This window comes from Malus domestica, chromosome 13 (genome assembly GCF_042453785.1).
Source record: "Malus domestica chromosome 13, GDT2T_hap1".
In the NCBI taxonomy this organism is placed as follows: Eukaryota; Viridiplantae; Streptophyta; class Magnoliopsida; order Rosales; family Rosaceae; genus Malus; species Malus domestica.
This window is the reverse complement of record NC_091673.1, coordinates 4,764,383-4,788,091: the sequence shown is the minus strand read 5'-3', so window position 1 is coordinate 4,788,091 and position 23,709 is coordinate 4,764,383. Positions and strand designations below refer to the sequence as shown.

At 36.8% G+C, this 23,709-nt stretch overlaps 4 protein-coding genes across 4 annotated transcripts; 2 read left to right on the top strand and 2 right to left on the bottom strand.

The window, feature by feature from the left end:
• The first annotated feature begins 3,427 nt into the window (after positions 1 to 3,427).
• On the top strand, positions 3,428 to 6,544 carry LOC103451824 (uncharacterized). Its single transcript, XM_008391253.4, has 10 exons — positions 3,428 to 3,772; positions 3,882 to 3,973; positions 4,053 to 4,160; positions 4,272 to 4,354; positions 4,757 to 4,890; positions 5,032 to 5,081; positions 5,166 to 5,258; positions 5,779 to 5,870; positions 5,987 to 6,093; positions 6,215 to 6,544. The coding sequence occupies exons 1-10, from the start codon at positions 3,494 to 3,496 to the stop codon at positions 6,254 to 6,256; spliced, it is 1,080 nt and encodes a 359-aa protein (XP_008389475.1). The 5' UTR covers positions 3,428 to 3,493; the 3' UTR covers positions 6,257 to 6,544.
• Positions 6,545 to 11,002: 4,458 nt separating this feature from the next.
• Positions 11,003 to 13,176, top strand: LOC103452332 (protein FEZ-like). Its single transcript, XM_008391831.4, has 3 exons — positions 11,003 to 11,342; positions 11,645 to 11,967; positions 12,125 to 13,176. The coding sequence occupies exons 1-3, from the start codon at positions 11,153 to 11,155 to the stop codon at positions 12,998 to 13,000; spliced, it is 1,389 nt and encodes a 462-aa protein (XP_008390053.1). The 5' UTR covers positions 11,003 to 11,152; the 3' UTR covers positions 13,001 to 13,176.
• Positions 13,177 to 14,546: 1,370 nt separating this feature from the next.
• On the bottom strand, positions 14,547 to 16,058 carry LOC103451825 (large ribosomal subunit protein eL34-like). Its single transcript, XM_008391254.4, has 4 exons — positions 15,851 to 16,058; positions 15,573 to 15,652; positions 14,977 to 15,086; positions 14,547 to 14,881 (listed from the first exon to the last, which is right to left on the bottom strand). The coding sequence occupies exons 1-4, from the start codon at positions 15,927 to 15,929 to the stop codon at positions 14,785 to 14,787; spliced, it is 366 nt and encodes a 121-aa protein (XP_008389476.1). The 5' UTR covers positions 15,930 to 16,058; the 3' UTR covers positions 14,547 to 14,784.
• Positions 16,059 to 20,108: 4,050 nt separating this feature from the next.
• On the bottom strand, positions 20,109 to 21,843 carry LOC103451826 (zinc-finger homeodomain protein 11-like). Its single transcript, XM_008391255.4, has one exon. The coding sequence runs from the start codon at positions 21,395 to 21,397 to the stop codon at positions 20,396 to 20,398; it is 1,002 nt and encodes a 333-aa protein (XP_008389477.1). The 5' UTR covers positions 21,398 to 21,843; the 3' UTR covers positions 20,109 to 20,395.
• Between the last annotated feature and the right edge of the window lie 1,866 nt (positions 21,844 to 23,709).

The following is a 23,709-nucleotide window of genomic DNA, read 5'->3' as shown; positions in this document are numbered from 1 at the left end:
ACATAATTACATTTAAGTTCCCCGAGTATTTATACGATGTCTAAATACGAGGCTCTAAATATGGTATAAACAGTTTGTATTCTCTTCTTAATATAGATAGAATTCACTAATACATATGAGTCTTATATCTACTGTATAAATAATGGTATAAATAGCGTTTTTGATATAAAAACAACTTTTTAAAAGCGCATTTTTTTTTCATTTTGAATTGAGGGTAGAGTTTAAAATTTGTTCGAAACGACTGATATTTCCATAGGAATATAAAAAAAATCAGAAAAATATATGGAAATAGAATGAATCGGTGAAGTCTAAACTTCACCTCGTATCAGATAAACTCTTAAGTTTAGGTTAAAATTGACATATAGCGTCGATATTTCTAACACATTTGTTTAATATTGGAGAAACTCTTATATTTCGTTCAAACCAACGCTTGACAATTCCTAAAGTTTCATTTTAAATATGCATATCGATATTTCCACCAATGTCGATATTTGATATATCCATCGATATTTCATCCCATTTACATATCCATATTTCTATCAATACCGATATTTTAAACACTAATTAAGGGTGATGCTCATCCTTTTATGGATTTCAGTTATATTAGTTTAAATTTCGAGATCTATATATTAAATCAATTAAACCAAACTAATCTAATAATAATCAACAAGAGTGACCATCACCCTTGTGAGCAAAGTTGCACTCTTTGATTAATGATCAACTTTCATGTGTAAAGTAAAAAATCAAAATGATTAGGCAAAATCCTCACCCAGCACTCAGATTCTCATAGGAGATGGCAAGGACGACTTATAGGCATATGGCGTATCACCTAACATAGACCACCACTCTCATACATTATTACATTCTTCAAAGTTTGACTAAATAACATTTATCAGCTTTAATTCTATATAATTAAAGTCCATTTCAATAATCATGACTTTCATAAAGTTAAATTTACCATCATTTAAAAACTAGATCTAGAGATGTTCAAATTGCTCCAATGTATAGAATTTTGTTTGATCCAAACAAATTCCCTAAAGCTAAAGCCTACCACGATCGATCAACTTATCATATATACCATCTCCACATTGAGTGTCACCGATTACATACTGTGTATAATGAAAGGTGAAAAAGCAAATTTTCTTAATATTTGAGAATTCTCATGAACATAGATAAATTATGAGGCGTGGTTTAGGATCAAATCAAAAAAGTATTTGCACTTTTTGTTTGGTTTTGATTTTTTTGACTTCATTTGATTTAATTGTCAGAAACAAACGTAGGGTGTGCACATCAGCAAGATTTCTTGCACTTCAGTATATTTGACGAACATTTCACCAAATGGAGGAATCTTTTCAAAGTGAAACTTGAGTTTTAGAGTATGAAGTGACGATAGTTTTATTTTAGAGAGTAAAGTAAGCATGAAATGGAGTTGAAAGGATTATTAATAAAAAAAAAAAAGCCTACTTTTACTACCTAAGGATGGTGAGAAAAAAAAAAACTCAATGTACAAATGGCATGTTATTGATTAGTAGGGTTTAGCAATGAGGCAATGGGATCATTACAAATACAACACACAAAAAGGAATCAAATACCGATAGGGCGGCAATAGCCAAGCAACACCATGATTAATAAATTCAAACCTCCTTTCAAAATTACTAAAATTGATAAATATTAGATTGCTTTTGCCGTTTTATACTACGGTCTAATATTTTTCTTCAGTTTGATTCTTGCCAAAACAGAATTCATACCAAATTATTATAGCTAGCTTACTATGAATCTTGACTCGCTCTCCCATACATACTGTAAATAATATCGTACATGTTAAAAAAAGCATATTAAATGGACTTTGGCTTTGTACATAGACTAGAGATTGTGTGGGTGACCACGATGTCCCATTCCCCTACCATTACAAGTTTCATCTCATTAGTTTATTTGTCCTACGACTTTATGCATATTTTATTTTGACTCAAAAACATGAACGCAACTCACTTTGCTCCCTTGTTCTCCAATCGGTCAGAGAGTTTGCCGGATTTAGATCGGATCAAGCTGCTGAATTATTTCAATTCCACATGAATTATCAAATATTAAATTAAAGTATGATAAGAGGATCCTACTTAGCAGCTTCCATTCCAAATTCCAATAATTTATAATTAGAAATTAAATTTGGGGGAAGTTGGCTTGGAACCATTTAATTACAAATGGTGGTCCATTTGGTCATATGTTAGGTCGGACAACAAAGAAAACATGAGGTTATATAAATAGGATCAGGATCCTCTCCTGAGCAGATGGAGAGGATCCTCCTGACCAAGGCCATCATGCCGTTCATTTTTTATCCAACAGTTATAATTATTATAACTTTTAGAGGACCCCCTGTTTGTAGCCGTTGGATAAAAAATGAACGGCCCGATGGGCCTGGTCAGGAGGATCCTCTCCATCTGCTCAGGAGAGGATCCTGATCCATATAAATATACAGACGAAGATATGTGCATTATTATATCTTATTAATTTATGTTATACTGACAAATGTGAGTTAGGGCACTTGGATAAGGTAGAGTATTCGACTCATCGCATTTAAATTCAGATTATTCATTTGTAAGTAAGAGTTTGTATGTTCGATTCTCACCAAATGCGAATTTAACCACATTACTGGTAACTCATTGTGAGATTAATCTCACCCCTTCTACTTAGTATAGATAATATCATTTGTTAAAAAAAAAATTAGAATTTTCACCATAAACTATAATAGTTTACAATATTATTATTTTTCCAAAAAAAAAAAATGGTTAAGCTCGAGCCAGCTACAAGAATCACAAGTATAGACATAAAAGTTATAGCAATAAAACTACGTCTTGACTTGTACATTTGGTTTGCGGATGATTTTACGAACCTAATATACTAGTCACCTGCAAACAAAGTGACAAAGAAATAAATGATGAGTATAAGATATATATTTTATGAAGTATCAAATAGCAGTTGTAAAACTGAGAAGTCAATAACCCGTTTTATAACCACGTCATTTTTTAGGGTTTGATTTTCATGTATTATGTTTAAGATGTGAGGGAAGTCAATTTTGCATCCATTTTCTTATTGATTTCTTCTAAATCTCTCCCGCCATGTATCCCTTGTTTCTCTTCTATATTTGCCCTCAAATCTAACAAAAAAAATAGAAAATTAAAAATCTAAATTGAAATGTTTATCAAACGACTCGATTTCAAAAACATCTGAGTGAAAGCCTTCACGAGCGGATTATCAGCCTGAGGCCCAAAATACCAAAAAGCCCACCTAGGCCTGGTCATACCAGCCTACAACGGAGGAGTCCATCAAAGGAGTTTAGCCAAACCCAAACGGCCCAAGCAACTTGTTCACACTTCACAGGGAGCTCAATGCAATTTTAGAAACATTACGGGGTGAAAAGTGAAATTATGCAAACCTCAGGCCAGCCTTATCCCCCTGCTCAAACAGTCGTCTCTCCCGCTGCTCGGCAATTCTCTGCATGCTTAAAAGTTCGAATACAATATCAAAACCAGCAATGGTGTGCACGCTGTTCACATCTGTAGCTCAATCTTCCTTCTCCTGCTTCTCGGACTCACCCAAGCCAACTTCCTCCAAAACCCAAATCCCCTCCCTTTTTCTCGACGGCCGCAGAAGCTTCACCGCCGGCTTCTCGCCGCGCCGATCGACCCAGCTTTCAAGGCTCAGAAACGTCAGAAATCCGCCGTACATTTGCTTTTTCAGCGGCGGAGGAAAGCCCAAAGGCGATTTCCAAGAAAAGGTACTCGCTTTCAGCTTCAACCAAGAGAACCCAGATTAAGAAGAGAGAGTTTCAACTTTAAAGTAATCATTTCAACTTTAAAGTAATCATCCTGGGGTGAAATTATCAGGAAAATGAATCGCAGTGGCTGATTTTGAAGCGGTGGGATGTCCCCTGGGAATGGCAAACGGCGTCGTTAACATCGCTTGCTTGTGGGCTGAGGTGGGTTTAGTGTTTAATTAGCTTATAAATGTTACTATCACAATTCAGAAGAAGAAAGATTAATTTTTGTCCCAGGCAGTTTTGTTTTGACAGGACTGGTAGAGGCGGCAGCTATACCGTATTTAGGAATTCGAATTCAGGATTTGAGTTTGGATGAGAAGGCAGAGATACTGTTTCTTGATCAAGGGTAATGCGTAATCACATTGTAATTCTACTTGCAGGAGCTCTTTTGCAGTGTTTATAACCGTGCTTAGCGAATTTCGACGTGGTCTGATTGGTTTGGTTATTGTTTCGCTAGTATTACAACTGCAGCTGTACTTGCTGTTCTATATACCGTTGCCAACACTTACCAACCACTGCCTGAAGATGTTTATCGCTACGGTACTGATTTTTTCCAATTTATTTCTTTATCCTAGAACGAAAACACAAACACAAACACACTCGTAAATTTTCTTCTTGTTGGATTGTCGTTCACCCTGCTCACTGTTAATTGCTTCAATGCAAAGCGGTGGCAAAGGGTACCCGTTGTAACATTATTTTGGTAAGTGTCTCAATGAGATAACTCTTGTTGTAGCTTATATATAGAATGTGTGATTTGTTGAGTTGCAATGAATAGTAATCTGTATTTCTTCCATTAACATATAGTTGCGAAATTTAGATTTGAAAGCTCATCGTTGCCAGATTCTGGTTTGTCAAAGCCTATATCTAGACTGTGGCCAATTGAGTTAATTAATTAGCTATTACCATTTCTGATAAAGAGATAATGAGCTTTTACCGTTTCAGATTTGAAGGAACCTTTCAATCTACAGAAGGGATGGCTATTGTGGGCAGGGATTGGTTTTGTTGGTGCCATAGCTGCTATTGCAGTGACAGGGGCTGCATTGTCCATGTTGAGGGGGGAGAGCCCAGAACGAGAGGTTTGAATTATTCAAATTTATCTTATTATCTCTTTATCTATAGGATGCAATGGACACTGGATTGAATTAATAAGCAAATTATTTGTTTTAATTATAATTTTAACATGACTATATGTTTTATTCATATTGACATGATTTCAGAAGGACGCTCTAGTAAGTTTGCTTCCACTGATTGGATCGTCCGGTATTAGGTACTTTAGAAGGTCTTTTCTTTTTCATCACTAGAACTTGAGGATTAAGCAAGTTGATTAAGCTCTTGTTAATGTTGGTTGCAGTACTGCTTGCTTGCTAGGCATCACTGGAGTTTTGGCTCCAATTCTCGAAGAAACTGTGTTTCGCGGGTTTTTTATGGTCTCCATGACTAAATGGTATACTTCCCTTTTTCTCTGTTTAATAGAGTTGCATAATATGCCTAAAATGATTGAGTATTTCTATCTAAATTTCTCTAATAAACGTGCACAGTTCTTCCTCTAAGCTTGCCTGCAATTGTTTATAAATATTCCCAGTAATTACTACCCGTAGAATTGGTTATAAGTTTTGGAAAATTGAGGGCTAGTTTAACTAGGAAGTTGCCATCCAGACAGTGTGATTTGGTTCACTCCTAAAACTTATTTTCTGAGTTAATCAACCAGAATCGGATATTTCTACTAACAAGAGCAAAGCTGGAATAGTGTAGAGGATAAGAAATATATGGTAGAAGAAACTGCTTTTGAGGTACTTATGTAGGAGAATGGCAGAATCATACAAAATTTTTACATAAGGTTTCGGAGAGGTGGCTGAGCATGGGTTTAAAACTTTTTAGTTTCACTTGTTTTAGTATTGTTGCATTTGTTGGTGTCAAGTGTTCATCCCTGAGTATCTTATTGCCGTTGAAAATGTGTTTTGCAGGGTACCTACACCAGTGGCTATTGTAATAAGTGCCGCTGTATTTGCACTTGCACATCTCACTCCTGGAGAGTTTCCCCAGCTGTTTGTGCTAGGTAGCATGTCTACCAAAGTAATCAAATCAAATTTGTGCATCACCTCAGGCGCACATTAATGTGCTTTAGGTTTCATCAAACACATTTTTATCTCATTTACTTTATGGTCTGTATAGGCACTGCTCTGGGATTGTCGTATGCTCAAACTCGCAACCTTGTAACTCCCATCACAATACATGCTCTCTGGAACTCAGGAGTGATCTTGCTTCTGACGTTCCTTCAGGTAAACAAGATTTCGGAGTATGTAAGTTATGGTTATAGATGAGTCCGAATTCCGAAGCTGAAGGGTAAGCATCAAGTACTCTTTCTCATTGCTAAAACCAATCTTCTTGTTTATGTGACAGCTACAAGGGTACGATATCAAGGAACTGTTGCAGACAACCTGATAGGATAGTAGTTGAGTATATATTACGTTGATGGTAATCGACACAGAGGATTGCTGCAACGGGTGCACAATGTTAGAAGACGGCCTGCAAGGCTTGCTTAAATGTCGCCAAAAATCAGGATCTTTAATCTTTTTGGTGCTTGTTCCAGATCAATAGGCAAAAGTTAATATGTATTAGAGGCATTAAACCTACTTTCGGCTCTACCAGTGGAGACACACAACATACAAACAATGTACTGTGGGATCGCTTTCGTATGTACCGTATAGTGTATTACTTTTGTTTGAGTAAGTTCTCTTTTTTGGTTTGGTTGTTGACTAAGTTCCAAGGAAGACGTACAAACAAAAGAGAAAATAATAAGAAAATAAAGAAAGAAAATATTATGATATAAGTAGTATTGTTGTATTCCAAGATGTCATTGGCCCTTGTTTCTCACTTGTTTGTTGACAAAAATGTACGTACAACCTTCTTAATTGGAAAAGGTTATGCAATGGTCGTGGGCACATTGGCTAGAACGAATGTGTTCATCCTATACATTTGAATTTGAATATCCTTCCTCTTAGATTAGAGTAGCTTAAGTAGAGTATTGTATCAATCCCAGATAGAAATTGAGATACTTTAGTCCTAAAATTCCGATTTAACTAATTATTTCCTCTTAATTAAGAAAGAGGGTCACCTTCATCAGTTCACACAGTGACACAAGTTAACATAATCTAGGCAAAGATTAGGATTTAAGTGATGTAATTATGAGATACATAATTTTTTTTGGGAATTGCTATTAGCACTCAAAAAATCTCATTTTGCACTCCAAACTTTATATAATTAGAAAGAAAAATACACTCGTGAAGAGTATAGAAAGAAAAATACATTGTGAGGAGTGTAAAATGAGATTTTTGAAGTGTTAATAACAATTTTTTTTATTTATTTTTTATACAAATGATATTAAAGGAGAGCTTGAACACATAATTTTTCGAGAACATAGATAGACCTCTTAATCATTTCAATTATAAGCTGATAGTGAATATTAATGAATATTGGGCAGCAATTGTTTACAAGTGAGTGCGGTTGGTAAAATTCATAAACCTTGTTAAGTGGAGTGTTAGGTTGGCCCTTTGCAAATATACATGGTAGAGTTAATGAATGGTTGAAATGGAAGGGTGTGGGGGGTTAATAATGTTTCACGTAGAAAGAGGCGTATAGACGCTTGGAGTTGAAGAGTTTGACCCTTTTTTTAAAAGACTTTGGTTGCACGCTTGGGGAAGTAATTCTAGGTCAATCAACAGACAAAATGGGTTCCAACCGAGGGTAAGAAATTTGGGGAGTTTCACTGACTTTGGAGTCCCCAAGTTTTTGCATTTGACTCTGTGAAAACCCTAATTTATCACCATTGAATAATTGATTACTACAGTACTTCACTTGCCCACCAGCACAGCACAGTAGGCCTTGTTTGTAAGCAAACTCAAGTACTGTATGACCAACTGGACTTTGAACTAATTAATATTTGTTTGAAAAAAAGAGCTTTGAATCACTTAATACTACTGTCTAGTGCTTATTTCTTATTTATGACACATTATTTGATTTGTAAATATAGTTTTACATTTTGATCTCCCTAACATTATCCATTAACAAAATGAAGAATGCATGGATTTTAAACTGTAATTTAACTTATTCATTGTTGTTGGAAAAATGAAACCTTTTTGGTTTTGCAGAAGACAAGGAATTGAGGAATCCCACACTTGGTTTTTCCAAAGTCTACAAAATCAGATAAACTTTTACTCATCTTAAAAGACTTAAATGTACGTTAAAACCCCATAGCTCTCTTTCCCCACCCATATATGCTTATAACGACACAACAAGCAATCGTAAGATATGATTTTCATGAAATGCTTAGCAAGTTAATATTCATTGTAACTGGTCTAGTGACATTTAGTTTTGACTTTGTGATGAAGTTCAGAATTTAAAATAATAAAAAAATATTAAGGAGACTCTCACTAGTGGGGACTTTTCATAGACTATCTGTCATCTCATATTTTTGACAAAATATTTTATAACGTTGACATGAGAATTTGCGTTAAACTGTGAAGTGATAGAGAATCTCACTTTTAAGAGAGTCTTCTTAGCATTTCTTTTAAAAAAATGACATTGTGAAGTAATAAACAAGGTGGCCGATTACACTAATAACAAGACTTGAATGTGACAATTTTTTTTTCTTCCAGTCACTTATTAATCATGCAGTTGGTTGTATTTTTCGCAAGTGGCCTTTACCACAGTGGTGAAAGGTGTTGAGCTCTTGCATGTTGCCATGAGTTCAAACCCCATCGGTGACTAATTTATCAACAATCTAACAAAATCTATCGTTTGACAAAAAAAAATGTATAACTTATATTTTTCATCATATATAACCATAAGATCTATTGCAAGTGTTTGTAGCTCAATTGGTTAATAGCATTCGCCCTTGCACCGAAGGTCCCATGTTCGAAAACCTTCCCTATATCGTTTGTAGAAAAAAAAGAGGAAGTCATAAAACCTATTGTTGAGGTATATACAATGTCTCTTAAAAAAAATCCAAATACAATCAACACATGGACACTTAGTATGCATAGTCAATTGAAATTTCATCACTAGGTAAGCAAATCCTATCTACATCACCTCCGCAATAGGTATCAAAACCTATATATCCACATTACATATACTTTTAATATCAACCTCATCCACATACCTACACATTGGGTGACACACCCCGACCCTAAAATTAGGGCGTGACATGCTAGAGTGAGTTTAAGTGTGAAACACACATAATCAGAACAACATAAAACTCACTTGTGTGTGTTAGTTGGATATTATTGCTAGTAGTTGGTTTTTATTCCTTCGTATTTCTTTTACCTTTTTGCTTCCGCGTCGCACTTTTGGTTACGTCACACCCCCGTGACGGCCAGCACATCCTGATTTTAGGGTTGGGGTGTGTCATTGGTATCACACCAATCTACATTACTAATATATAAGACTCAAATCTATTGATTTTAAGCTAAAAATCAATTTGTACCACATAAATAACATTAAATTAAAAAAGTATTGTTGACAAATAAAAACTGTAGAGGGTAAAGCAGGCATGAAACAAAATCTTAGATGAGAACTCTAAGCTATTAATTGACCTCATTATCACAATTTGATATGTTTTTTAACATGAAAAAAATAGTCAAAAGATGTGTGGGTTTTTCCTAAAATATTCTAATGCAATTGGGTTGAAATCTACTTTTCTATAGTTTTCATCATATATAATCATGAATTTATATAACTATAGTGACACAAACTTAAACATGCATTACAGCACAGAAAATTAGAAAAGAAAAAATTGAGGGGAACACGGGCACGAAGTTGTATATTTAACAAATAACCATCAACAAAATCATTGAGGGTTAGCTTTCCTAATACCTGTAAAAACTATGGTAATTAATTTGAAATTTCCAGATAAGATGAGTAAATACTAATTAATAACTTAATTAAGCCTCTGACTCTGATCAGTTTCTGAAAGATAGGTGGAACGATTCTCCTGAAAGGTCAAACACATAATTTCACCATATCATGTAAAACGTAACCTGTATTGTGTATTCTATCCAGGGCAAGTGGTCCATATTGACTAGATTTGGAGGGTAATAGCCAGCTGATTAACCTGCAGATGAGTGAGATAATGACGCTAAAATTATTAAACCTATTGAACCTGACAAAGTCAGTGGAATAGAAGCTCTGGGAATGGAATAGAAACGGGAATTTCGGATTCTGAGAAACTAATATAATATCACTAATTATAATGATGGGATCCTAATAAGTCCTCTCATAGGAATTCAAGTTCTAAAATATTGATACTGTTTGAGCTTTGTCTTGGAGGTTGGCTCAGGTCCACGTTTCCAAACACCATTTCAAACACCTCAACTTTAAAAACTAGTACTTGCTTGGAAATTTTCCTTGTCTTGATTTGTAGTGGAGAGACCAAAACTTAATTATTACTAATAAACAATCTTTTATAGATTAAACTTAATTAAGTTGGTCAGACTAGTGTGTTTTTTCAAGCTCAAATCTCTGGTTCTAATAGTTGAGGTGAAGATCAGGGCTAGTCAAGTTCTCTATAGTAGTGTGCTCATCCCTGTATAGAATTTCGAATGCTCATTTCCGTAGTTTAGATGAATTATGAATAAAACGCTTGTATTAAAAAACATATATATTTAAGAAATATTAATTAATAAAAAAGGATTCATAATCCCTATAAGCTGGTGCTGATAGTGGTGGGTTTCCTTGAGATTCCAATACTTGGATTAATAAACAAAACCCTAAATTGGGTTCATTAAGGTCCAAGTTAGAAATAAGGGTCTTCTTATGGAAATCTATTTTCTTGACTTCAGCTTTAATTTTTTTCTTGGTAGGTGTAATTTTAATTTGATTTTGATTTCAATATTTAAGAGCTCCCTTCTAATTAATTTCTATCTGTACTACTGTCTGAGAGTGTGAAGTAGCCAACGTGATCTTCGCAAAACACACAGACTCATATATATTAAGTCACCAGAAAAGGCGGCTGATCCTTCGGAGGCAGAACCCTCCTCAGGAAGCATATATTTTCCCTACAAATTAACTCCAAACCCTCACCGCCATCTTAAACTCGTTGCTTTCACTCCACCTCTTCACTTCTTCTTCTTCGTTCTCGTTCTGTGTGTTCATCTTTTCTAGCTACAGCTAGGGTTTGCGTCTTACTGCAGTTTCGGGCATATTCAGGTGTTATATATGCACACAGTAGCACTGTAATTAACATTAACACTAATTTCTTCAGTTTCTCACTGTTGGGTAACTTTAAATAGTTAGTGAGAAGCAGCATATACCTACCAGTACTTTAGTTCTTTGTAGAAAAAAATGGATGAGAGAAGTGATAATATTGAAGGAGAAAAAATGGATGAAGTGATGCTGCCAGGGTTTCGTTTTCATCCAACTGATGAGGAGCTGGTAGGGTTTTATCTCAAGAGGAAGGTTCAGCAGAGGCCCCTCTCTATTGAGCTCATCAAGCAACTCGACATCTATAAATTTGACCCCTGGGATCTTCCGAGTAATTTTTCAAAACATAATCTTACATATTCATGCATGACTAAAAGGACTTCCATCTCCGTGTAATATTATATAGCATCTTTTTCTCTCTTATGTGTTCTTTGATATGCCCACTATTTACCACTACTACATAGAAGTTTTGAACCTAAATCTGTTATATATGTTTGTGTGTATGTAATCTGTGTTTTAAGGTTAGGGTTGCACTTTCTAATTTGTTCAAAATATACAAGGGCTTTAGTTGCATCTGTTTTGAACGGCTTAGCTATAAACTTTTTAACTTACTTTTTTGCATGATATGTGTAGAGTTGGCAGCTTCTGGGGAGAAAGAGTGGTATTTCTACTGTCCAAGGGACAGAAAATACAGAAACAGCACAAGGCCTAACAGGGTTACCGGAGCCGGGTTCTGGAAAGCAACAGGAACCGACCGTCCCATCTATTCATCCGAAGATGCATGTAGTTCCTCCAAGTGTATTGGGTTGAAGAAGTCTCTTGTTTTCTACAAAGGTAGAGCTGCCAAAGGGGTCAAAACCGACTGGATGATGCATGAGTTTCGTTTACCTTCTCTCACGGATTCACTCCCACCAAAGAGATCATCATCGTTCATGGACAAAACTATTCCTGCAAATGTATGCCAAAAAAAAAAAAACTATTTTTCTATATATGCATCGCTATTTTCACATAATATCTAATTGTTATATTGTTAAACTGTCAATCTGTTGTCAAACTTGTGAGACTAGTTGACAAAAACATTTCCGATGCTAATATTTATATATACACGTGCAGGATTCATGGGCAATATGCAGGATATTTAAGAAAACAAATTCAAGTAATGCTCACCAAAGAGCCCTTTCTAATCACTCTTGGGTGTCTGCCTTGCCTGAAACAAACACTTTTGGTGATCATATGTTAGGCTCCAAAGGTGCACACAATACAACTCATCAACATCATGAGTTTAGTTCAGAGAGCCTGACATCAAAAACCAACTTCTCTGGCAACAACAATGACATACAAATCTCATCCACAACAAGCAATATATCCCCTCTAGATATTTATCCCAACTCCTACAAACCCGTAAACCCCCTGATGATGGGTTGCAATGTCAAACTACCCTATCAGTACTTTCCCATTTCCTCCAATTTTCCCAGTGGATCATCAGATTACTTTTCTAACCCTAGCTTCACATTTCCATCACCTCTAGAAACTTCATCCGGACCAGCAGCTGAAAAATGCACGGTGGATGTGTCCTCCTTCTTGTTAAACATGTCATCCTCGATGGTTGGAGATTACAATGGCAGCAACAACGTCAAGGGCTCCTCTGCAGAGAGTACTAATTTTGACTTTAGTACTAACGGAGGCTTTTCGTCGACGGCATTGCCACATCATCATGAGATCATGCAAGGAAGTAATAATAACCTTGGCAATGTTTATGACAATATAGCTGGGTTGATTAAAAACATTCAAAATGTGAACTCGAACGTGACAGAAGAAAGAGACGATCATCAGTGGGAGACAAGTGCGAGATCAAATATTGGGTTTCCATTGATGAGTAGTTTGCCTTTGCCTATGGATGTAGGAGGAGGGGATGCATGGAAGTCGAGTTTGACGTGGGAGTCTTCGCCATGTCCGACTGAAATGTCCACAACCAGATGCTATACTTAAACTTGTCACATAATTAGAAACATTGCATAATTACTAATGTTTCTTAGCTTATTAGGTTGTGTCAGCTATAGGCTATAGCTCATTATTTAATTAAGTTTCGTGTTTGTAGAATTCTTTTTGCTAATTAAGCCCCAAAGGGTATGATTAAGGAAATAGAAGGCTGATCAGGTTTGACATGTTTGGGGTCCTCTATCAAATTAACTAAGTCATGTCCTCAGACTCGAGAGACCTAAAAACATTAATCAACATGTTTTGTTTTTTGTGTCCAAAACAAAAACGTGGATGTTGGATGAAAGCTTTATATATGTACTAAGCATTGGATCATATTTGAACCCAAAAACAAAAACAAAAAACAAAAAATTGGATTAGGATTTGCAATGAACATAGGCGGGATAGTTAACGAGAAAGTTTGTAAGTGGCTTGTAACTCAGTTGATTAAGAGTATTTGCCTCTGCATTTGAGATCCAGTGTTCGAATCTCCCTTCTTGTAGTTTAATGTAAATAATCCTACTCTTTGTAAAAAAAACAGTCGAAGCTTTGGTTTTGTTTGTCTCTTTATAATTACCTTTTTGGTACATGGGGCTGACAAGAACCAAAGGAGCAGGTACTTTCAATTGGATTCGGAGCCGAAATATTCATGAGAGTCGTTAGAATACGGAGAGAGCAAAATGCGAAGCTGAGATAGGCCCATTTAGATATTAGTCTATATCCAAGAGAATTTTACCAAAACAAATTCAGGGAAACTTTTTTTTATCCAATTGTATCATTCAAAACATAAAAAAGACCAAAATTTTCTATAACTCTTCCAAGTTTAGAGAGAGAGAGAGAGAGAGAGAGAGAGAATCACTGCGGCTATCCTACAATCATGTCCACAAAAGGGTTCCTGTTCTTATTCATGAGAGCAACCCGATCACCGTGATCACCTCCTAGTCACTCCGTCATCCTCCAGTACATTGATGAAAAGGGGTTCCTGCTCTTTTTTACTGCGTGATCATGATCATGATCATGATCTGTCATACTTATGAGTCATATTTAATCACTTCAAACAGTTGGGAACCGTAGGATGTTAAAGGTAGGACGAACTAAGAAAGCCTCACTTTTTAAAGAAAGACGGGACATCCTGCACAAAGAAATTTCTTCACTGCGAATCCTAATTGCTGACTACAAACAAGTGATTCTGATATCGATCAGATCATACCACGAATCCTGTTTTTCCATGAGGCCCGAAGACCCTGGCACTTTTGTCTTGGGTGAATGACCTCAAAGACCGTCCTCCGTTCAAGGAGACACTCCCGCCTAACGACAAATATGTCGTCAGGCTGAAGCGCTTTTCAGCTTGATCTTGTGTGCTCGAGGGAGACGTAGAAAAACCCTTGTTGTATTAGACTGCGAATACTTTCACTTCATGACAGAAGCTAGGTGGTCATTTACTGTTTCCCTTGAAAAATTGCACTTCTATGTCCCCTGGGGCAAGATGAAACATGTAGAGTTCCCACCATTCACAAGCAGAAACATGTAAAAACCGTGACATAACTACAATCGCAAATAAAGCTAGTAATCTGACACTACACAAATAACTCCAAAGCGTATATGTTACCACTGAAATACAAAACAGGAAATTCCATGGTAGGATGCACTTCTGAAGAAAATGTACTTAACATCATAACTTAAACCATCCACAACAAAATATAAAAGTACAAATTGGAACACCTCGAATTAGATCCCATAGCTCACCATAAGCCAAAATCAGCGTAGTCTGAAGCTACTTAAAACTCGGTTGAGTTTCATTTGGTCTTTGAAGCTTGCTTTTCCTTTGCCTTCTGGATCTTCAACACTTTTTTCACAATCTTCTGTTCCTCCACCAGAAAGGCCCTGATGATCCTGCAAACCAATAGAAAGCAACTTGCCTAAATCCCATCAGTGCAACATAACATGAAAAGAAGAAGAAAACGTCGTAATGAAATCAATACACGAACCTTTCTTTGACAGCACCTCCAGACAATACACCTCCATAAGCTCGGTTAACAGTCCTCCGATTCCTAGATAATCTGGACCTCTTATACTCAGTAGGCCTCAAGTGAGGGATCTACAAACAATGACAACAATGTATCGCCACTCAGAACAAACTTAAAGTAACTGGACTACGCAATCATTATGCACAATATTGTTTTGCAAACAGAATATATAAGTTCAAGGGTACTTTTTACTTTGAGCTTCGAGAGAAGGTCAAATTCACGAGAACTTGAACCGTTCCCTCTCCACACACAATGGTGAACTGAGCATGATATTGATAATTCTAGCACAAATTATATGAATCCAATTACACGAGGGTAGATCAACAGTTTCATAGATAGTAGCTCCAACTCTAATGCATAACCTACCAATAAACTGGGATTATTGTTGCGGCATATCTCTAAGTAAAAGAATTAAACTCTCACTCATTTGCAAATGCAAAACACTGTGAACCCACAAAAAGACTACGGATACGAAACTAACAACGAAATCCTATTAAATCAACAGAATATGTGAAAACAGAACCATCATTTCGAAATTAAATAAGGCAAATAAATACCCCTTGAATCCTCTTGCCGGTAACAGGGCACTTGGGCCCGCTTGCCCTCTTCTTAGTGGTCTGGTAAACTAGCTTCCCTCCTGTTCACCCAAAACAATCATCAATAACAGCACCAGAACTTCAACTAACACAAATTAAACAAAACCCACAAATCAAAATACAATCTTAATCTCAAAAAAACCATCTTAATCCAACATTTCATATGCAAATAAACACAAATTTGACCCAGAAACGAAGCAAACAGAATTAGGGTTTAAGAGCAGTAATATTTAATTTACCAGGGGTTTTGACGATCCTGTGCTGGTTGGATTTGGTGGCGTAGCTGTGCCGGGCGCGATACGTGAGACGCTGCACCATTTTTGCAATCGAGTTTCAGCTGCCACTCAGTCTAGGGTTTTGTTGAAGATGAAAGGCTTTATACCGAACAATTATTTAATGGATTTGCATAAGATCGGAGGGTTGTCATTAGATCTTTGCGTCATTGCCACCAATGATTTGATGCGATGTCGTTTTAACAAAAAAACTGGACTGCTTGTTAGGCCCACTGTGGTAATGTATTGGGCTAGTTAGGCCCACTAAACCCTTCCGGACTTTGTTTTGGATCAAGTAACTATCTTGCAGATGTTAGGCAACTTAAATCATCGTATCGGTTGATCTAATCGTAGTCAAGTTAGTTATAATAGCGTTTTTCTATTTTGAATTAAGTTTGAATCTCTTTTCCAGTAAAATATCATTTGTGTCAAAATCATTATACCAACAAGTTGCACTACAAGGAATAATTTTGTTTGGGGGCATATACGGTCTTCATTTTTTAGATATGAACTGAATTTGATTCTACATAGATTTGATGGTTAAAAGAAACAAATAAATCGCATTTGTTGGATTAAAGTTATATTTTTGAACCAATCGAACTTGTGTAATGGGATGGTATGAGTCTAGTTTCAAATGTTGATGTCTCATCTTTACATGCGTGTGCATTATGAATAGGTTTGACAAGTACGTTTTAAATTGTTATGATTATGATTAAGTATATAATGACATGCTAATTTCTTGATAATGATGGCCACAGCCGGCCAATTTCTTGACTGCGTATTTTGTTTGTACCCAACTTTACATTATCTTTTACAGTTTTCCTCAAATGAGGAATATCTAAAATTGAGTGTAGATGTGACAAATTCTGAATACCAGATAACACATTTCTCATTCACACACTTAAATATTTGATCGTATATACAAGTCAAATAAATAGGCGTTAACTGTGGTCCCTACAAAGAGCGATAATCATTATTTACGTATCAAATTGCAGAAGGAGAGAAAGCTTGAAGAAATACAAAGAAGTGGAAATTGTGTGGTGAAGAAGTTCAAAAAGCACCAAGAAGGAAGACTTGAGCGTGATTTATTCATTGCTCAAGTTGAATTAAGGTTGATATAAAGAGTGCTAAACTTGTCAAAACTCAAAAGAGAGCCGTTGGTTTTGGTGCCACTTCAAGTGGAGCCCTCGTTTTCGTTCCCATGTTGTTTATGGACATGGATCCTCTCCGGATTCATTGGTCCTAATCTACCAAGTCTCATCATCCGGACCATTGAAATTTGATCCAATGGTTAAAATTATTATAACTTTTAAAGTGAGCTCCTGTTTGTAGCCATTGGATCAAATTGCAATGGTCCAGATGATGGGACTTGATAGATTAGGACCAATGGATCCGGAGAGGATCCATGTCCCTTTTTGACATACTTGAGAGCTCATCGACAGGACTTGCGTTTGAAAACGATCTTCTAAAGAGAGGAGTCCTTGAGAGGGACCACCCTAAGTATGCTATGATTTTATGGAATTATTATTGACATTCCAAAAATCTCATTTTGTACTCTAAACTTTCTATAATTAGAAAGAAAAAAACACTTGTAAGGAGTGTAAAATGAGATTTGTGAAGTGCTAATAACAGTTCTCTATTTTTATATGGGATAATTGGGAACAAACATACTCCACATGTAATAGAACACTATCACATAGTACATCATGTTACAACGAGATTTGAGCAGACGATAATTTATAAGCATGTTGTAAAACACGGCTGAAAGTGTTTCCGGAAACTTTGGAACATTATAAGTAGCAAAACAAGGCCAGTTGCGACAATAGCCTTCGCTCGTCCTTATTTGATTTGCCACTTAAAACTGATTTCATCATATAACAGTATTTTTTTAATAACAATAAAGCTAGTGAATTAAATTGTTAGTTGTTTAAAAAATCGATAAAAATTAAACTCACATCAGAGTGTATAAATATCATTACTTTTTTATTGACGTTACCTGCCGCTCTAAGTGACATTTCACAAACAATTTCGGTCTTCTATTTGTAAAGATTTGGGCCCCAGAAGAATGAAGCCATTGCATTGTCCCAATAAGCCCTCACATATTTGTCAAAATGTCAAAGCATCGCTTCTTTCTTTTTTATTTGTTGCCTAACAAATATTCATGTTCCAACAAAATCAGTTAAAAATCCAAATTAAAATATGAAGAGATCTAAGTCCCAAATAAAGTAAGGAAGAATAAAGAACAAGGACTTAACCTTTGATTCTTGACACGTGTGTACAAATAGGGCGGTGGATCAAATTGATTACAACAAAATTGGATTAGGAGAATCTCAGAGAGAGATGTGTCATCATCACCATCGTTCATCAACATATATATATATATATATATAGCGGATTATAATTTATATATAAATATATTCATCAGCAGCAAAGCAAAGAAGGAAAACAATGCTTGCCGTTCTAAGTAACCAATCAAACAAAGTAAGGGTGGCGTTTGTAGGAGAGATTTTTTAGTGTGATCGACATACAAGATGGTACATCATGTATTACTATACAAATGATGAGATATGTGTGTTAAAAAGTTAATAACTTAAAAAGTAAAACTTTTCACCATTTATATAAAAAAAAGTGATGCATTACTCGTGTTTCCATCACAATAAAAAATTTCTTTATATGTACAGGCTCCTGGGCACCGCTTCCATCACCTAAACCCTAATTTTAATTATTATCTTTTGGATTTAGCCAACCTCTCCTGCTTGGCTTGCCTTAAAAGCCCAGGCAATCATCTTCAGCATTCTAAATTAGACAACTGCATGCGCAGCACGACAACACATCTTTTACACATGTCCCTTCTGGGTTCAAACTTCATACCTAATCCCGGCGTCCGTAGTTTAACATTTTCCTCGTTTTGAAGTCTAAACATCACGGCAAAGCAACGCACGTTACGTTACTTGATTAGAACAATGTGTCGGTTATTTATATTCGCTTTTGTAGAGATGTATCTGAACTTTGATGTGATCTTCCTTTGTTTTAGTACATACATGTTGCTACACCCTAAAACCAGATATGCAAATTCATGTGCAACCGGTGTTTCTCGACATAACGTTACCACAAACGTCATCGAAACGGTGGACCCGTTCTATGCAAGCGGTCTTTCCTTTCTCAGTGATTGAGTGAAATGTGAAGGGAAGACTACGAAAATGAAAGGACCATGCACAACTTTGACACACAGGTGAGGATAATAAGTATGGAAATGGTGGATTTGGTGATGTCAGAAAGGAAGCATTAATATTGTAAGGCCAAAGAACAAGTTTGATGAAGGAGATTATTAATTTTTGTTTGCTGGTCCCAATTCTATCTCAATTTAAAGAGTCACGGGGACTCGGTTCTAGATCTCGACCTGATAATCTTATGCCCTATCTCATGAAGATTAATTACCACTAATCTTTTTTGTTTTGTTTTATCTCCTCCTATACTTAAATTTGTGTTCAATGATTTGGAGGTTCTCCAATAGTATCTCGAACCAATAATAGTATCTAGATACGAATAACATGACCTATCATACCAATAATAGTATAATACAATATGATTGAATAATCATGCTTAGCTACTTAATGATGAGTAGGAACTCCTGCTCAAAACTCTTCAGAGAGTTTTATGTTTATGATTTTGAATCGTTCATATTATGATCACATTGTAAAGATCATTTCTGCAAAAAAAATAAATTAAATCTAAAGTCGTTTAGTCAATCTATTGTAGCATTGTAGCAAATACATAGACGGTTCGTAATGCTTTTACCAATTTCGTTATCTATTTTTTATACAGTTCGATGATTAAACGATCTTAGATTTAGTTGATTTTTAACAAAGACAATATTTATAGAATGACTTAAATATAAACTGTTTTCATTACAAACGCGAAGTTTCATAAATTAGCAACAAGCAAGTTTTTTTAAGTAAAAACTCTAACTCATCCTTTAAATAACCAAATATTATTCAAGTTAAAAATTAGTTCAATAAAATTAGGAATACGGGTGCCCTATGGGACAAACAAGCATGGGGAAGGCTTTGCCTTTAAGCTTAATGGATAATATTAAACATTTAAAGGGAATTTAAAATACCAAACACGAAATTCATGCCACCCAAAAATGGAAATATCAAATATTATAATCGTTAAACCACAAGGAAAAAGACTAATCAGCAGCTAGAAAACAAACAAACATGTCTGCATAAGAAAGCAACTTTATATTACTAATGGAAAGCTAAAAACATCGACTAATTAACTTTGCATTAAGAATAATATCTTTCAGCTAAACATATGATTAACTTTCTCTTTAATCGTTATCCTCTCTAATCCCTTCCTCTCGGCCTCGCCAAAACAGTAGCAGATCGGTCAGTACGCGGTAGCTATTAATTAACGAACGAGCTAGCGAATTAACAAGAGATGTTTATACTAATAAGCGTGATTAATTAACTTTAATATCTCCCAAAAGCTTCCATCTTTCTCTCTGGTTCACGACGAAGACGACGACCCATTGGTGGAAAGGTGGAAACTTGCTCTGCTGCCTTCGTTCAGGGGGTTGGCATTGACATTGTAGCTGGCGATGTGAGCATTCATGGAGTCAAAACCAAGTCTTTCACCATCACCGTTGATCTCACTGACATTTTTGTTCATATTCCCACCGTCGCCTAAGCTGCCGTTTCCGCTGCCCAATCTCTCCAATCTCCTCCGACCGTGCTTGTTATTGTGCATCCAAACCTTGAAAACTCCCCTCCCAATCCCCACCTCGCTGCAGAAATCCTCCACCAGTCTTTCTTCGCTCTTTTGCAATCTCCACCCCACTTTCTCGGCAAAAGACAACATCTTTTCCTTCTGCTCTTGGCTGAACCTTGTTCTGGATCTCTTTTTCTCACCTGGGTACTTCTCCGTTTTCTTCACAGCCGTCGGATTGAGTTGGTGCTGGTGGGGGTGCTCATCAGACGGCCCAGAGAAGCCGGAACTGAGAGCGAGCAGCATTTGCGGCGGGGAAGCGAAATAGGAGGGGGGCAAGTGGGAGACTGGCGGTGGAGACTGCGGGCTCAAAGTTGGGTTGGGGCTCGAGCTCGGGCTGGGGCTTGAGCTGTGGTTGTAGTGAGCTGGTTTCGGCGCCGGTAGCAGGCGGTGGGGGTTGCGAATAACATTACTTTTGGGTCTGTACTGGTCACGGCGGTGGAAGTTGCGGTGACAGCCACAAGCGGCGCATTTTAGCGAGGTCGGGTCAGCTGGGTTGGAGGAGGGGGAAGGCATGAACTCGCCGCAACCGTCGAGAGCATGGCCGCCTAAGCTGGCAGCATGGTTCTTGAGACATTCTTTGTAGGCAACCACCATTGTTGGCGTCGACTGAGGCTGGAACGCGCCGTTGGTGAAGGATAAGGACCTGCTGCTGAAGAAGTTGGATTTGGGGTCCGACGGCGAGGGCGGTTCGGTGTCCGTATCTGGGGTTTGGATGGTGGCGGTGACGGTGGTAAAGTTCATAACTTTAGGCGAGAAGAAGCATAAGAAACTGATTAGGGTTTTGTTCTTAGGGTGTGAAAGCTCAAAGTTGAAAACTTAAATGGGGTTTTGGAGGATGATTGGGGTGATGAAGGATGTAATGAGAAGTGAAGACAAATATATAGATGGGGTGTTTAGTGGGGGCAGAGATATCTGATATGAATTTAATCCAATAATTAGTGGTGTACCTAAACCTGTTTTAGCTCCATAAAAACACAGACCAATATTCTCAACCACCTAATTAAGCTAGGGGAAAAAATCTCTCTCACTTCTTGAAGGGATGGGGGTTTAATCTGAGGTAACGTATGTCAGTCCGTGCCTTCATGTGTTCGTTGAGAGCAATAAATTAGGCTCTCATATAATTCTTTTCATTCTATTCTTTTATTTTTGGAGAAAATTGCATAAATGATATTCCTTTTGACTTTGTCAATTATGTACAATTACTCATGTGAACGGAAGTGACTCTTTACTATAGTGATGGAGAAGAATGTTAGTATAGGACAATGGTGTGGATTTAAACTTCGTCTGCTCTTTTATACAACATCTAATTTAACAAATGTTTCATTTGATTAAAAAAAAAAAAAACTAAAATACGTTTCAAATTAAATACCAAACAACTCTTAAAATACTGGGACCGTTCATCACTCAATAGACATATATTATGTGTTTATACAACTTTTTTCTCCTAAAAAACTCAGAACTCATCAAACCTAGACCATATTAGATTGAAATTACGAAAATAGCTTTTACAAAGTGCACATCTTCTTGTCACGAGCCATTATTCGACGGAAATGAGAATGAATAGAAGCAGACATATCACATATGTGCTCGAATACAATTCAAAATTTGAGTGGTCAACTGTAAATTTCTTTAGTCTAGGTGATAATTTGATAAATTGGAAAAAATTCATATACCATTGTGCAAATTTTCTTTGTTCTTATAAAAGTTTGGAATTTGGAATATATATTCGTAGGAGTCAGCGATTCAAATTTTGGACACCTGCCACCCAACGAAACGTGTACGTGTCATGCGAGTGAGGTTGCACGCATAAGATTCGCAGTTCAAATAGTACATGGGTTTTCAGCACACAGCTAGCTCCCAGTGCCTCCTGGTGCGCATCGTTTTGCTTTGCCTGTGGCCCTGTGGCCCTGTGGCAGTGGGGATTCCCTCCTCTTCTGTGTTGTACCAAACTAATCCAATTTTTGAATACTTTCTTCGCCTTTTGTCTTGGTGTAAATCAAAATTTGAAAGTTTATTAGGACTTTGAAATGAATTATTGAGTTGAATAATGTTTAACTACTCAGAGATAAGTATAATTTTGTACTTAAAACTCTTCGTATTTGAATTACAGAGCTTTGTACTTATTATTAGAATCGTTCAAATTACGAGTCACTCTGTAAAGATCATCTCAGCAAAAAATGAATTAAAACTAAAGTCGTTTGGTTAATCTATTGTATCAAATACATAGACGGTTATTGTCACATCTTGGCCTGGGCCCCCACCGCATCCTGGGCTCGACTTCGCCGTAGCACGATATTATCCGCTTTGGGCCCCGACTACGCCCTCATGGTTTTGTTTTTGGGAACTCACACGAGAACTTCCCAGTGGGTCACCCATCATGGGATTGCTCTCGTGCGAACTCGCTTAACTTCAGAGTTTCGATGGAACCCGAAGCCAGTGAGTTTCCAAAATGCCTCGTGCTAGGTAGATATGAGAATATACATATAAGGCTTACATGATCCACTCCCCTGGACAATGTGGGATGTTGTCCACCCCCTTAGGGGCCCCGACGTCATCATCAGCACACTTCCGGTCAGGGATTGGTTCTGATACCAAATTGTCACATCCTGGCCCGAGCCCCTACCACATCCTGGGCTCGACTCCACCGTAACACGATATTGTCCGTTTTGGGCCCTGACCACGCCCTCACGATTTTGTTTCTGGGAACTCATACGAGAACTTCTCAGTGGGTCACCCATCATGGGACTCGCTTAACTTCGGAGTTTTGATGGAACCCGAAGCCGGTGAGCTCCCAAAATGTCTCTTCCTAGGTAGAGATGAGAATATACATAAAAGGCTTACAACTGGGCGATGTGGGATGTTACAGTTGTAATGTTTTTATCAATTCTATACATATGCTTTTATATACTTAGATAATTAAACGACCTTAGTTTTAATTGATTTTTTACATAATCTATCTTTATATAGTGATTTATAATGTGAACGATTATGAAGTTCCGTGAATTGATAACGAACATCAAATGCACAAGAGTTTCAAAGCAATAGCATGCAAT

Coding starts and splice junctions, on each gene's coding strand:
- LOC103451824 (XM_008391253.4), top strand. CDS start 3,494: ATGCTTAAAAGTTCGAATACAATATCAAAACCAGCAATGGTGTGCACG. Junction 4,355..4,756: donor TGAAGATGTTTATCGCTACG/GTACTGATTTTT, acceptor TTACCGTTTCAG/ATTTGAAGGAACCTTTCAAT. Junction 5,259..5,778: donor ATGGTCTCCATGACTAAATG/GTATACTTCCCT, acceptor TGTGTTTTGCAG/GGTACCTACACCAGTGGCTA.
- LOC103452332 (XM_008391831.4), top strand. CDS start 11,153: ATGGATGAGAGAAGTGATAATATTGAAGGAGAAAAAATGGATGAAGTG. Junction 11,343..11,644: donor TGACCCCTGGGATCTTCCGA/GTAATTTTTCAA, acceptor TGATATGTGTAG/AGTTGGCAGCTTCTGGGGAG. Junction 11,968..12,124: donor ACAAAACTATTCCTGCAAAT/GTATGCCAAAAA, acceptor ATACACGTGCAG/GATTCATGGGCAATATGCAG.
- LOC103451826 (XM_008391255.4), bottom strand. CDS start 21,397: ATGAACTTTACCACCGTCACCGCCACCATCCAAACCCCAGATACGGAC.
- LOC103451825 (XM_008391254.4), bottom strand. CDS start 15,929: ATGGTGCAGCGTCTCACGTATCGCGCCCGGCACAGCTACGCCACCAAA. Junction 15,653..15,850: donor CAGGATCGTCAAAACCCCTG/GTAAATTAAATA, acceptor TTGGGTGAACAG/GAGGGAAGCTAGTTTACCAG. Junction 14,882..14,976: donor GGAGGTGCTGTCAAAGAAAG/GTTCGTGTATTG, acceptor ATTGGTTTGCAG/GATCATCAGGGCCTTTCTGG.